The 13,966-nt window shown below is 42.3% G+C and overlaps 1 protein-coding gene across 2 annotated transcripts in view; it reads right to left on the bottom strand.

Moving 5' to 3' along the window:
- Positions 1-13,966, bottom strand: part of LOC121289233 (flavin-containing monooxygenase 5-like) — a 40,532-nt gene that overhangs the window by 15,188 nt on the left and 11,378 nt on the right. For both annotated transcript variants that reach the window (XM_041208458.1, XM_041208459.1), the window contains exons 2-4: positions 11,414-11,551; positions 9,609-9,797; positions 3,712-3,877 (exon numbers count right to left, since the gene is read on the bottom strand). In XM_041208458.1, coding sequence (XP_041064392.1) covers positions 3,712-3,877; positions 9,609-9,797; positions 11,414-11,551 — 493 coding nt within the window. The remainder of the gene's footprint in view (positions 1-3,711; positions 3,878-9,608; positions 9,798-11,413; positions 11,552-13,966) is intronic.

The raw sequence follows: 13,966 nt of genomic DNA, 5'->3' as shown, positions 1-13,966 counted from the left end.
AACAGTATCTCACTATTTACCCTGTCTATACCCCTCAGGATCTTGAATACCCCTACCACTATCACTGCCTGCGAAATAACGGATTGCAAGAACATAGCTACAACTTTATTGACAGTCAAAAACCAACAAGAAATTATGAAGTTTTTAGATATGGAATAATATACTCTCTATCTATTCTGAGTAAGGCAGATCTCTCCTCTTGTTGAGGTTATAACAAACCTGAAGAAGAGTCAAATACTTAGGTCTGAATTTTTAGGGCCCCCCCCCCGCCTTGAGTGGATAGCCAATCTGCCATTAAAAGCCTTTGTTAACCAGAGTTAAAGGAGGTTGACTGAAGCAGTTCAATTGTCTAGAGGTGGGCACCCAGCAGGGGGGCTAGTGCTCCAGGCAGACTAATAGGCCCTCTCTGCCTGCCTGGGTGTGTTCTACCTCCAACCTGCCAAATCCTGCCCCTCCCCCAGTGGTGGCCTGGCTGCTTTTTAAAACTTCAAATAGAAAACTAAAAAAAATGTAATGAGAGGACATCTTCATGTTAAAGTTACCTACCATCTTACTGCAGCCTGCTGCAGCTCTCAAGCTGGAAGGTTTCTGATTGGCCCTGCAGTTTCAAGAGCCCACCCTCCAACCTTATTTGGACAGGGAATCCAGCTGCATACTAATGTGGGTGGGGGCAGTGTGGGACCAGGGGAGATGGTGGCATAGTGGTAATGTCACTAGACTAGCAATCCCGAGGCCTAGGTTAATACTCTGGGAACATGGGTTCAAATCCCACTACTATAACCGAGAAATTTAAATTCAGTTAATAAATCTGGAATTAAAAAGTAGTGTCAGTAATGGTCACCACGAAACTATCATCGAGTTTTGTAAAAACCCATCTGGTTCACTAATGTCCTCTAGGGAAGGAAATCTGCCATCCTTACCTGGTCTGGCCTGCATGTAACTCCAGGTCCACAGCAATGTGGTTGACTCTTAAAATACCCTCTGAAATGGCTTATCAAGCCACTCAGCGACACCCACATCCCATGAAAGATTACATTTTAAAAATTGGCTGTTTCCCATGGGGGTAGGAAACAGGAATTGGAAGTTGGAAGGGAAAATCCAGCCCTTAGTGTCAGTCACAGAATCACAGAATTGTTACAGCACAGAAGGATGCCATTCTGCCCATCATGTCTACATCAGCTTTCCAAATGAGCATTATGCCATAGTGCCGTTCTCCTGCCTTTTCTGTACCCATGTATGTTGTCCAACTCTATTGTTCTTCCAGAAGTGCATCATTCAAATAATCACCTAATGCTCTCTTGAATGCCTCAGCTGAACTTGCCTCCACACTTTCAGGCAGTGCATTCCAGACTCAAACCTCTTGCTGTGTGAAAAAGTTTTTTCTCACATATTTGCTTCTTTTGCAAATCACTTTAAAACTGTGCCCTCTCGTTCTTGATCCTTTTACGAGCAGGAATAGTTTCTCCCTACCTACTCTATCCAGCTCCCTCATGATTTTGAACACCTCTCCTCTAAGCCTTCTCTCCAAGGAGAGCAGTCCTAACCTCTCCAATATATCTTCATAATTGAAGTTTGTCATCCCTGGAACCACTGGAACCATTCTTATAAACCTATTCTGTACTCTCTCCAATTCCCATAGTTTAGTGCCCAGAACTGTACACACTACTCCAGCTGAGATCTAACTAGTGTCATATATAAGCTCAGCATAACCTCCCTGCTCTTGTACTCTATCCTCCTATTAATAAAGCCCAGGATACTGTATGCTTTATTAACTGCTCTCTCCACCTGTCCTGCCACCTTTAATGATCCAAGCACATATACACCCAGGTCCCTCTGCTCCTATACTCTCAAGAATTGTACCCCCTATTTTATATTGTCTCTCCATGTGCTTCCTACCAAAATGCTTCACCTCACACTTCTTTGCATTGAACTTCATCTGGCACCTATCTGCCCATTCCACCAACTTGTCTATGTCCTTTTGAAATTCTATACTGTTCTTCTCAGTTTACAATGCTTTCAAGTTTTGAATTGTCCACAAACTTTGAAACAGTCCCCTGCACACCAAGATCTAGATCATGAATATATATCAATCGTGACTCAGTGGTAGCAATTTGCCTCTGCCAGAATATTGAGAGTTCAATTCCCACTCTTGGGACTTGAGCACAAAAGTCTAGGCTGACACACCAGTGTAATACTGAGGGAATTCTGCACTGCTGGAGTTGCCATCTGTCAGATGAGACATTAAGCTGAGGACAGTCTGTTCTCTCGAGTGGATGTAAAAGATCCCAAGGCACTATTTTGAACAGCAGCATGGGATTCCTGTCCAATATCTACATAGGCCATTCAGCCCAACAAGTCCATGCAAGCATTACGCTCTACTTGAGACTCCTCTCAGCCTTCCTCAACAAACTATCAACATAACCCTCATTCCCTTCTCCCTCATATGCTGATTTAGCTTCCCCTTAAATTCCTGTATACTATTCACCTCAACTACTCCTGTGTTACTGAGTTCCACATTCTGGGTAAATAAGTTTCTTCTGAAGTCCCTATATGATTTCTTTGTGATGATCTTATTTTGATGGCTTCTAGTTTTGCTCTTTCAGAAGTGCAAACGCTGGCTACTCCAGCAAATTCTTTCACGGCTTTGAAGACATCTATTAGGTCACCCTTCCAGTTTCAAGTGAGAAGAGACTGTTCACTCTTTCCTGATGGGTATCACTTTGTAGTTCTGGTATCATTCTTGTAAACCTGTTTTGCACCCTCCCAGTGCCTCTATCCCTTTTTATTACAATATAGCAAATGAACTGTACAATTCTCCAAATGTAATATAACACAGGCTTGTTACAAGTTTCATGTGACTACTCTCCTTTTCAATTCTATCCCTCTAGAAATACACCTTAGTGCTTGGTTTACCTTTGTTGTGGCCTAATTGACCCATGTCACAACACCCATTGATTTGTCTAATTGCATTCCCAGTTTCCTTTTGTTCCCCAACCTATTTAGATTATTTTCCAAGTAATATTTAACCTCCTTCCTTTTATTAACAAAATGAAATACCGCACCCTTAACTGTGTTGAAATTCATTTGCAATTATATGCCCATTTTGCAAGTTTCCTGACAGTGTTTATTGCAGTTTTCCTCATTATCAACTGTACCTCCCAATTTGTCGTCACCTGCAAATTTAGAAATTGTGTTTTTGATCCCAACGTCTAAATCTTTAACATAAATTGTACACTCCCTGTGTCCCTGGCATGATTCTTGTGAGACACTGCTTCCCACCTTCTAACACTCTGAATAACTACCCTTTACCCCTATGCTCTGTTTTCTGCCTTGCAGCCAGCTAACTATCCATTCTAAAACTGGCCCCTCATTCTGCATGCTCTGGCCTTATTTCATTAGTTTAATATGTGGCATGTTATCAAAGGCCTGGTCATTATCACAATGTTGTTTGTGGGAGCTTGCTATTGAGCAAATTAGCTATTGCATTTTCTCCATTACAACAGTGACCATGCTTTTTAAAAAAAATATGTAATTGGTTGTAGATTTTTGGGGTGTCCTAAGGCCATTAAGGGTGCCATATAAATGAAAGTCTATTCTTTTGATACCCTGTAACATGTTATGGAACGTGCTGTACTCTGTATATTTTTCTCCCCCGCAGATGAACACCCTCGACATGTGATTTATTGATGAACATTCTCATGACCAACTCACCAGGAAAGGAATCCAGAGGTAAATGGGGGTCGACATGGTGACCAGTACAGATCAGAATGGCATCGAAAATAGCTGATTCCGAGCTGCCCTCACCATCTATCGTCACAACATCCCACTGTCCCGTGGAGGAGAAATCCACCCGCTTTGTTATGCTGCACACGCTTGTCTACAGGAATGGAATGGGGGGGGGTGGGGGAAGAGAACAATTTGGGAACATTATTGCTAAATTTGCCCTGCAATTTCCTATAGGAATCTATGATCAGAACAAGGTACAGAACAAAAGGGAACTTCAACATGGCTTGAATTAAATAAAATCATGCTGTTATTTTTCTAGACTTCATCCTTTTTAATCTCCTGCATTTTTTGTTGGATACCCCAAGGCATGTCTGGTTCCCTGAATAAGTGATTTGCTTATGCTGCCCAGCTGCCTATGTTTGAGCCACACAGTCCATCTTTTGAGTTGGATGTTGGACTTCTTAGAATGACAGCCAAAGTTATTTTGTTTTAAAACTGAGTCCATTTGCTCCCCAATTTTGTTTCCAAGTATTGTAATGGTGAGGCCCTGACCTACTAAGACAATGAATGGTTTCAATGAGTTTCCATCAGCAGCAAAGTGAACATTATGACAATGCTGTCCCAGCCCAATATGACTCCCCGCTCTATTTTTGGATGTTTTTTTTTGAGAGGTGCCACCTCAGAACTATTTTCAGTGACAACATCTGTCCCAGGAGTTGGTGATGTGAGAGGGCAGTGTGGGCTGCTCAGTGACTCCCTGATTTCCCAGCTAAGATCAGTAACTCAGAATACAGCATTCACAACCTCTGGGAATTCCCATATGTTACAGCAAGGAATGTGAATCTTGATTGACAGCAAAAGGGGAAAAATCCCCTTAACTGCAAACACCTTGCTGACTTTAATCCTATTTTCAAAGTAACCATCACAATTTTGCAAAAATAGAGTTTGCCGTTCACCTGATACAGAAGGCAGAACAGGTATCAATCATGCTGTAGTCACAATGGGTCCCAGTTCAGGCAGAAGAGCAAAACGGGACATTTTACACAGGCACTAGATTAGAGTTATGATAAAAGGCCATCGACCTAAAGAATTAAGATAAAAGCAAAATACTGCGGATGCTGGAAATCTGAAACAAAATCGGAAAATGCTGGGAAACCTCAGCAGGTCTAGCAGCATCTGCGGGGAGAGAGAAACAGAGTTAAGGTTTCGAGTCCGTACGACTCTTCAGAGCCATACGGTCTCGAAATGTTAACTCAGCAGGTCTGGCAGTATCTGTGGAGAGAGAAGCAGAGTTAACATTTCGAGACTGTATGGCTCTGAAGAGTCGTACGGACTCGAAACCTTAACTCTGTTTCTCTCTCCCCGCAGATGCTGCCAGACCTGCTGAGTTTTCCCAGCATTTTCTGTTTTTATTTCAGATTTCCAGTATCTGCAGTATTTTGCTTTTGTACCAGGTTGGAGTCACGAGAGCAAGAAAAGCAAAGCTAGTTCTGCGTGTTTCATTTAAAACATTATTTTCCTTGGTACACTCATTTTGGATCGGGACAGCTCAACATTTTAAATCCTTTCATACTTTGAGCATTCTTAAGCTGCGGAAAAAGCTGTGGCAGACCCAACAATACTGGCTACAGATGAATTTGAAAAGGCAATATCTGAAAAGAATGTTAACATTTATTATTATAAAGGTCAACCACACATTTGTCACGAAACTGCCAAGCCCACTGATTTGTGTGTCGCAGATAAATGAATTTAAGATTCTTGTGCTCACCTTCAAATCCCTCTGAATCTGTGATCGCCTCTGTGTTCGCATTATTTATGCAGTCTCCAGTTCTCTAACACCAGCCTACTTGGTGTTCTTCACTTCGCCATATGGCTGCTCTTTGCACCACATTGCCTCTGCTGTCTGGAACTCCTTCCCTGCCACCCCCTCCCTTAAACAAAATCCTTACAACTATTATCTTCTTTACAGTAGATTAAAGCAATAGAGAGGTAGGGAAGGAAGGCCACGAAGGGACGTTATTACAGGGATGATAATATTAGATTCCTCAGGTGTTGAGGGACCGGGAGCTGACATAGGACAGCAAGGACATGAGTATTGGGTGACTGGGGCATGTACAGAATAGGATATCAGCAGCAAAGTTTTACATGAACCGAAGGAGGAGGTCAGCCAGGAGAACCTTGACGTAGTCGAGGCTGGAGGTGACAAAATTAAATGCTCCAGTGGCAGATTGGCTACAAACAGGAGAGGTTGCAGAGGTAGTAGTATGCACTCTCTGTGATGCAGAGGACATGGGGTTGGAAACTCAGCTCAGGAACAAATGGAACATCAAGGTTGCAACAGCCTGGTTCAGTCCGAGAATGGCCAGCTGGGTCAGAAATGTAACAATTGTATGGATGCATTCAACAACGAATAGTCTACAGGTGACAGGTCATGTGATTTTCATAATAAAGACATTAAAAATATCTTTGTGCTTTTTATCTTCTCAGAGTTTCCTCTCTTTTATTCATGTCTTTATGCAGGAGAAGCAACACAGGGAGGCCAGGCTGGTATGGTTACACCAGAAGTACGTGGCAACCACCATGCACACACCAAAAGCACACAGGCAGAAACTTGCATCTGGCTAAGCAGAGGTATCTGTGGAGGCTTCATTTTACAAACTGAGGCTGTTGCAGCATTGAGCCACATGCTACCAGCAGACCTGAACCTTACATTCATCAGATTATTGTTCTGCTGGCTCACTACTCCTTGCCAATTCCATGTTGCAGGGCGATTTCAGACAACTTATATTTACATTATTATGATCTCAGAAGAGACCAGTAACTTTTTTTTAAAGAGAAGAAATCCAAAACCCCAATTATTTACCTAAAGAATGAAGCCGCAAGATTCCACGGTTTGAAAACAGAAGAATTTTCACTATACAAGGGTAAAATAAAGCAAGCACTAAATACTATCATCGATACCCTACAACCCAGAATCACCATTAGTTAAACATGAATTAACAGGCAAATCATGGTCAATTATAAATTATAAATTACACAATCAATGGCAGAAACAACTAAGACAGATCTTACGATTTTGGCTCAGCAGTCCAACCAGTGTATAGATCAAATTCAGTCACAAACTCCTCCAAAACTCTGAGTTCCTTGTGAAGAATTTCAGCTCCTCCTCCTAGCCTGATCCGCAGTTGACAGCTTTTTTATTATTCATTTACGGGATATGGGCATCGAAGGCTAGGCCAGTATTTATTGCCTGTTACTATTGCACTCGAGAAGGTGGTGGTGAGCTGCCTTCTTGAACCGCTGCAGTCCCTGTGGTGTATGTCCACCAATAGTGCCGTTAGGGAAGGAATTCCAGGATTTTGACACAACTGCAGTGAAGGAATGGCAAAATAGTTCCAAGTCAAGATGGCAAGCGACTTGGAGGGTAACTTCCAGGTGGTGGTGTTCCCATGTGTCTGCTGCCCTTGTCCTTCTAGATGGTAGTGGTCATGGGTTTGGAAGGTGCTGCCTAAGGAGCCTTGGTGAATTCCTGCAGTACATCCTGTAGATGGTACACACTGCTGCTACTGTTCCATCGATGATGGAGGGAGTGAACGTTTGTGAAGGGGTGTCCAGGATGGTGTCAAGCTTCGAGTGTTGTTGGAACTGCACTCATCCCGGCAAGTGAAGAGTATTCCATCGCACTCCTGACTTGTCCCTTGTAGATGGTGGACAGACTTTGGGGAGTCAGTAGGTGGGTTACTCACCACAGAATACCTAGCCTCTGACTTGCTCTTGTGACCACAGTATTTATATGGCTAGTCCGGTTCCATTTCTGGTCAACCCCCAGGATGCTGATAGTGGGTAATGCCACTGAATGTCAAGGGGTGATGGTTGGATTCTCTCTTGTTGGAGATGGTCATTGCTTAGCACTTGTGTGGCACAATGTTACTTGCCACTTGTCAGCCCAAGCCTGGTTATTGTCTAGGTCTTGCAGCATTTGGAATGGACGGCTTCAGTATCTGAGGAGTTGTGAACGTTGCTGAACATTGTGCAATCATCAGCAAACATCCCCCCTTCTGACCTTACAATGGAAAAAGGTAGTGGATGAAGCAGCTGAAGATGGTTGCACCGAGGACAGTACCCTGAGGGACTCCTGCAGTGATGTCTTGGAACTGAGATGATTGATCTCCAACCACCGCAACCATCTTGGTTGCGCAAAACCAACTCGAGTTCTAGGGGCACAATCTTCACCATAAATGGCACACGTCTGCAGAAACTCCTCAACTCGGTCTGGATGGTGTAGATCCACCATCTTCAATGTTATCTTCAACCTTCTTCAGGTTGCCTGAACTGCACAAATGGACTCATCAACTGCTCCTTCTGAGCTCGGGTTGATCTGTGTCCTTTTATATCTTTCAACCAGGTTCTGTCTCCCTAGAAGTTTTGGTTTCCAATCACAGTTTCAGTTTTCATTTCCTTAGAAGCTGGGAGGGTCAGTTTCCCTGCTCAGTCTGGTCTGTCTTTAAAAAATACATGCTTTGAAATCATGGATTCCATTACAAGGTAGCCCCTCTGAAATAAAATGCACCAATGCATTTCATAAGAGCAGTATAAAAATGACACTGAGCCACATAAGGAGATATCGAATCAGAAGACCAGGAGCTTGGTTAAAGAGGTAGAGCTTAAGGAACATCTTAAAGGAGGAAAGAGAGACAGGGTGGTCTAGAGGAGGGAGAATTCCAGGGTTTAGGGCCTAGGCAATTGAAGGCACAGCCACTAATGTTGGAGCGATGAAAAGCGACAATGCTCAAGAGGCCAGGATCAAATGAGTACAGATATCTCAAGGGCTGGTGGAGGTAACAGAGACAGAGAAAGGCAAGAGAAAAGAGAGATTTCAAAACCAATATGAGAATTTTAAAATCAAGATGTTACTTGACTGGGAGCTAATGTAAGTCAGCGAGCACAGGGGGGCAAAAGGTTAATGGGGCTTAGTGTGAATTAGAAAACAGGCAGCAGAGTTTTGTATGCACTCAAGTTTAAGGCGGATAGAATGTGGGAGACCAACCAGGAGTGTGTTGGAATAATCAAGTCCAGAGGCATGAATGAGGGTTTCAGCAGCAGGTGAGCTGAGACAGGGATGAAGTTGGATGGTGTTATGGAGGAGATGGAAACAGGTGGTCTTATTGATGATGCAACTACGTGGTTGGAAGCTCATTTCAGGGTCAAATCTGACACCAAGGTTGTGAACAGTCCAGTTTAATCTCAGACTGTCGCCAGGGAGAGGGATGGTAGCTCCAGAACAAAGTTTGGAACAGGGACTGAAAACAATGGGTCTGATCTTCCTAATATTGAATGGGAGGAAATTTCTGTTCATTCCGTGCTGGACATCAGAGAAGCAGTCCAATAAATAGCAACAGTGGAGGAGTCAAGAGAGGTGATGGTAAGGTAGAGCTGGGTGGTGTCAGTGTACATGTGAAAACTAAAGCTGTGCTTTCAGATGATGTCACTGAGGGGCAGCACTTAGATGAGAAATAGGAGAGGGCCAAGGTTAGATTCTTGAGGACACCAGAAGTAACGGTGTGGCAGCAGGAAGGGAAACCATTGCAAGCTATGATTAGATAGATAAGAATAGAACAAGGTGAATGCCATTCCATTTCGTTGGATTTCAGTGGAAAGGTGTTGGAGGAGGTTGATGTGGTCAACTGTGTCAAAGACTGTAGACAGGGCATGAAGACTGCTATTGGGGCCACCTGCAGCAAGCGTGTACAAAAGAAACGCATCCATTGAGCCACTGATCTCAGAGTGAGCAATTTCATCAGCGCCCCCAGGGAGAACCAGCCTCAAGATGACTGTGTCACGTGCACGTGCTGCAATTTGTAGAAAACAGATGTAACTCTTACCTTGAACTTTACATATTTCAACAGATTGAAGTGCTTAGCATAAAAGCGGAAGTAGTCCAGAATCCTAGAGTTATGCATGTAGTTTGGGTAATCTTCAGGAACTGGAAAGTCGCTGAAGCACATCATCTCCTTGGAAGTGTTGATGATCAATGATTTATAGATGCTGGCTCTGCCATCTGTTACATTTTCCTGAACAAAAAAAATTGAAAAAATAACTTGTCGGATTTTTGCTGCATTTTATGCAAACCATGTACAATAATATTCCAAAATATCCCCCTTAATTTAAATTTTGGAGAAGAATAACTTCCTGATATCAATCCTAAATTTGCCTGTTACTAATTTGAATTTGTGGCCCTTTGCCTTGCTTGCAACTTAAAAGTAATTTTCCAGATTTGCTTACCTTCCTCCAACCCGCGCCCACTGTTTACAAACTTACATACCTCGATAAAGTCACCTCTTAGATGCCTGCTTTCAAGCATGATATGCCCAATTTCTGCAGACTTGCCTCCCAACTCAACACCAGGCATCAGCCTCTTAGCTCTTCTCTGTCTGCCTCCAGTGCTCGAATTCGCTTGCTTCTCAGTGACCAGAATATTCTAGGTGTATTCTGCGATGAACACTATAGAGTTTAAATCACAACTTCTCTAATGTATTGTCTTTAATAGTTAAGCATTCTACTGGCCTTATTGTCTGTTGCCGAGCAGAAGGTGGGCATGTTGAGCATGTCTAGAAAAGAGAATGCTGAGGGGTGATGTTATAGAAAGTCTTTGGCATTGTGAAAAGTTTTAATAAGGTAGACAGAGAGAGGATGTTCCCATTTCTGGGTCATAGAACAAGATAGCCACTAATAAATCCAACAGGGAATTCAGGTGAATCATCTTTATGCAGAGAGTGATTAGGATATGGAATTCACAATCGCAAGGAGCAGTTAAGGTCAATAGTGTGGATGCATTTAAGTGAAGCTAGATAAAGACATGAGAGAGGGAGAGAAATAGGTGAATAGGGGTGGGAAGAGGCTTGGGTGGCATATAAACAAAGGCATACACCAGTTGGTCTAAATATTTTCTGTAAGGCAGTAATATAGCTTTTGAAAAGAGCTGTGACCTGTTATATAACTGTCAATCTGTATTGTTTAAAAATATAAAGCAACTCATCATTTATGTGCCAAATTCCTTGACTTTTAAGAGTTTGTCTCTTGATGCAAGAGATACTGGGGTTGGTCTTAATGGAATGGCGTCAACTTGTATTCAGTGAAATATTTCTGTTTATGGCTGGGATTACAATGCATCACCAGTCTGTGATCAAGCTGAGATGTCTAATGCAGTTTCTGGATCTGTGGTGAGGGAGCTCTGCTAACAAAAGTTCTGCTTGTCGCCAGTAATTTAAAAAAAAAACTGAGTGCAGTGGTTGGAGTGCACAATTTGTACTGAGGAAGTCCCTTGAGCAATGTTTACACCCTGCTTGACACCCCATTGGAGTTACATAGCATGCAGCATCAAGGCCAAACAGTATAAGAAATCCTCTCCTTTTATGAACTTTAGAGTTGGATCATTGTTGGACATGGAATTTATATCTTTGTTTAGTCTTCAGTCAGTGCATTGGGATCCTGGTATTTTACTGCTTTTCAGGCAGCACGATGGGTCTAGAATGGGGGAGGTAAGACTATATACAATTCATAAATAAAGTTTTATTATTGTTTGGGGTCAGACCCACCTTGAATTGAATGGTGTGGGCAGAAAGGGATGGGGTTGGAACACTGGCTTTCAATCACACCAAATGAAACCCTCTCAAACACCAGAGCGTACCTGAAGATTCCAGAGCCCTCCAATGTCATTGCTCCTCTCAAAGCAGACAGGCTCCAAGTCTTCATCCAAACAGCACTTTATACAAGTTAGGCCACTAGCACCAGCCCCGATGATAGCAACTCGCTTTGTCATTTTCATCTTAAAGCAAACAGACACCAGTTCAATATTATTTCGTTGGGTAAAATACAATTGAGACACCAATACCCATCAAATAAAGCAAACATTTGTTTCCATGAAAATCATAGGCCAACCTTATTACTGGACAGCAAGGTAATTAGAGGTCAACAACTGTGGTGCAAGTGGTCACACTAGCTAGTGGAAGGGGTGGGCACTTATGGGTTGGATGTGGTCTATTCCTACCCTTTTCTGCATGTTAATTACAGTTGTGTAATGTTACTTTGATGACACTGATGTGCATGTTTCTCTGTGCGTGATTATGATTGTGCAAGCAATATTCCACAGTAGTGTGAACCTTTCCCAACCAGAATTAAATCATTCAAAGCATCATGTCTTTCAGCAATGTCATACATGCAGCGGTACCTCAGTAATGCCTTTCTTATGTTCAGATGTTAATGATGTAACACATTGAGTTGCGTAGTAATGATATGCATTTAACAGTACCAGAGTATCTATGTGTTTCTACGGTAAAACTTGAGCTGGTCGAGTTTCTGCTTTGGGTGAAATTGGTGATTCCAGCACAAATTGTGGTCATCTCGAAAGTTTATTTTTCCCTAGGTTTTCATTCAAACTCATTTGCACATGGTTGAATGGCCATGAACCTGTGCATTCAGGCAGCATTTTAAAATTTAATTTTTCTTATTAAATTGTATTAAAGAAGATTAAATATTTAAGAGTGGAAACTTTGTAAAAATTGTACTAATATAACTGAAAATGGGTTGATCACAAAAAATATAAACATTTTAACAGATTCAATCCATCACCTGTGATCAACTTTAAATCACTGGAAATGGCTTTAAAAAATATACACAACTATTTTTTTTAGTTAGATTGGGGTACCATAGTCAATTCCTTAGCAAATCTCAAAAAAAAACCTTTGAAAAGCTACCTTGCATCCAAAAGCTCCAGCTTAATTTGTAGAACCTTGTTGAATATTTGCAAACAAGAACAATTGGTGGAAATTCCCAATGGTGACTATTTCTAACTGGGGGGGCGTGGCCATGTAGCTAAGCAGACTGAATGACTGACACCAGAATACAGTGGGGTTTGGTCAGTGAAATGTAAAATGTGGAATGCCTGAACGTTATGTCACAATACCATCCATAAACCAGCCCCTGAAAAGCGTGACTATCAACAGTACTATGTGTCGGCGTTACTGTATTAAGAAGTCTACAATTATAAGCAGGTTGAGATTTTGGTAGTGGGACAATTAACACTGCTTTATTGTTATACATGCATGCCAAGGTGGCAGCTACTGAACCTTTTAATTAAGGGTGACCTTTGCTACAACTGCAGATGCCAGCATTCTCAATTCAGTTATGCTTGGGTGCGCTAACTACTAGCTCGATAGATGCTTCAACTAGAACAAAAACAACAATACCTGGAAAAACTCAGCACAGGTCTGACGGTATTTTTGTTTTTGTTCTAGATTTCCAGCATCTGCAGTATTTTGCTTTTATCTTAGATGCTTCAACTATGTTGGGCTACTAGCATTCTCAGCTGAGTTGGGCTGGTTTAAACTAATCCCCTAATCAAACATGCCTTAATTGTATGACATGGAATGTGAAACAAGTGTTCTTTCTTGGGAAAATTGTAGCGGAGTTTGCGATAATAAGAAAAGACACTAAGATAGATTTTATTTATTCAAAACAAAAACAGAATTACCTGGAAAAACTCAGCAGGTCTGGCAGCATCGGCGGAGAAGAAAAGAGTTGACGTTTCGAGTCCTCATGACCCTTCGACAGAACTAGGCGAATCCCAGGAAGGGGTGAAATATAAGCTGGTTTAAGGTGGTGGTGGTGGTGGTTGCGGGGGGGGCGGTGAGTGGAGGGGGGTGGTGTGGTTGTAGGCAAAAGCAGTGATAGAAGCAGATCATCAAAAGATGTCACAGACAAAAGAACAAAAGAACACATAGGTGTCGAAGTTGGTGATATTATCTAAACAAATGTGCTAATTAAGAATGGATGGTAGGGCACTCAAGGTATAGCTCTAGTGGGGGTGAGGGTGGGGGGAGCATAAAAGATTTAAAAATATTTTAAAATAATGGAAATAGGAGGAGGGAAAAAGAAAAATCTATATAATTTATTGGAAAAAAACAAAAGGAAGGGGGAAGAAACAGAAGGGGGGTGGGGATGGAGGAGGGAGGTCAAGATCTAAAGTTGTTGAATTCAATATTCAGTCCAGAAGGCTGTAAAGTGCCTAGTCGGAAGATGAGGTGTTGTTCCTCCAGTTTGCGTTGGGCTTCACTGGAACAATGCAGCAAGCCAAGGACAGACGTGTGGGCAAGAGAGCAGGGTGGAGTGTTGAAATGGCAAGCGACAGGGAGGTTTGGGTCATTCTTGCAGACAGACCGCAGGTGTTCTGCAAAGCGGTCGC

Source organism: Carcharodon carcharias, chromosome 16, assembly GCF_017639515.1.
Source record: "Carcharodon carcharias isolate sCarCar2 chromosome 16, sCarCar2.pri, whole genome shotgun sequence".
In the NCBI taxonomy this organism is placed as follows: domain Eukaryota; kingdom Metazoa; phylum Chordata; class Chondrichthyes; order Lamniformes; family Lamnidae; genus Carcharodon; species Carcharodon carcharias.
Note: the sequence above shows the minus strand (reverse complement) of the source record. Positions and strands in the feature narration are given on the sequence as shown.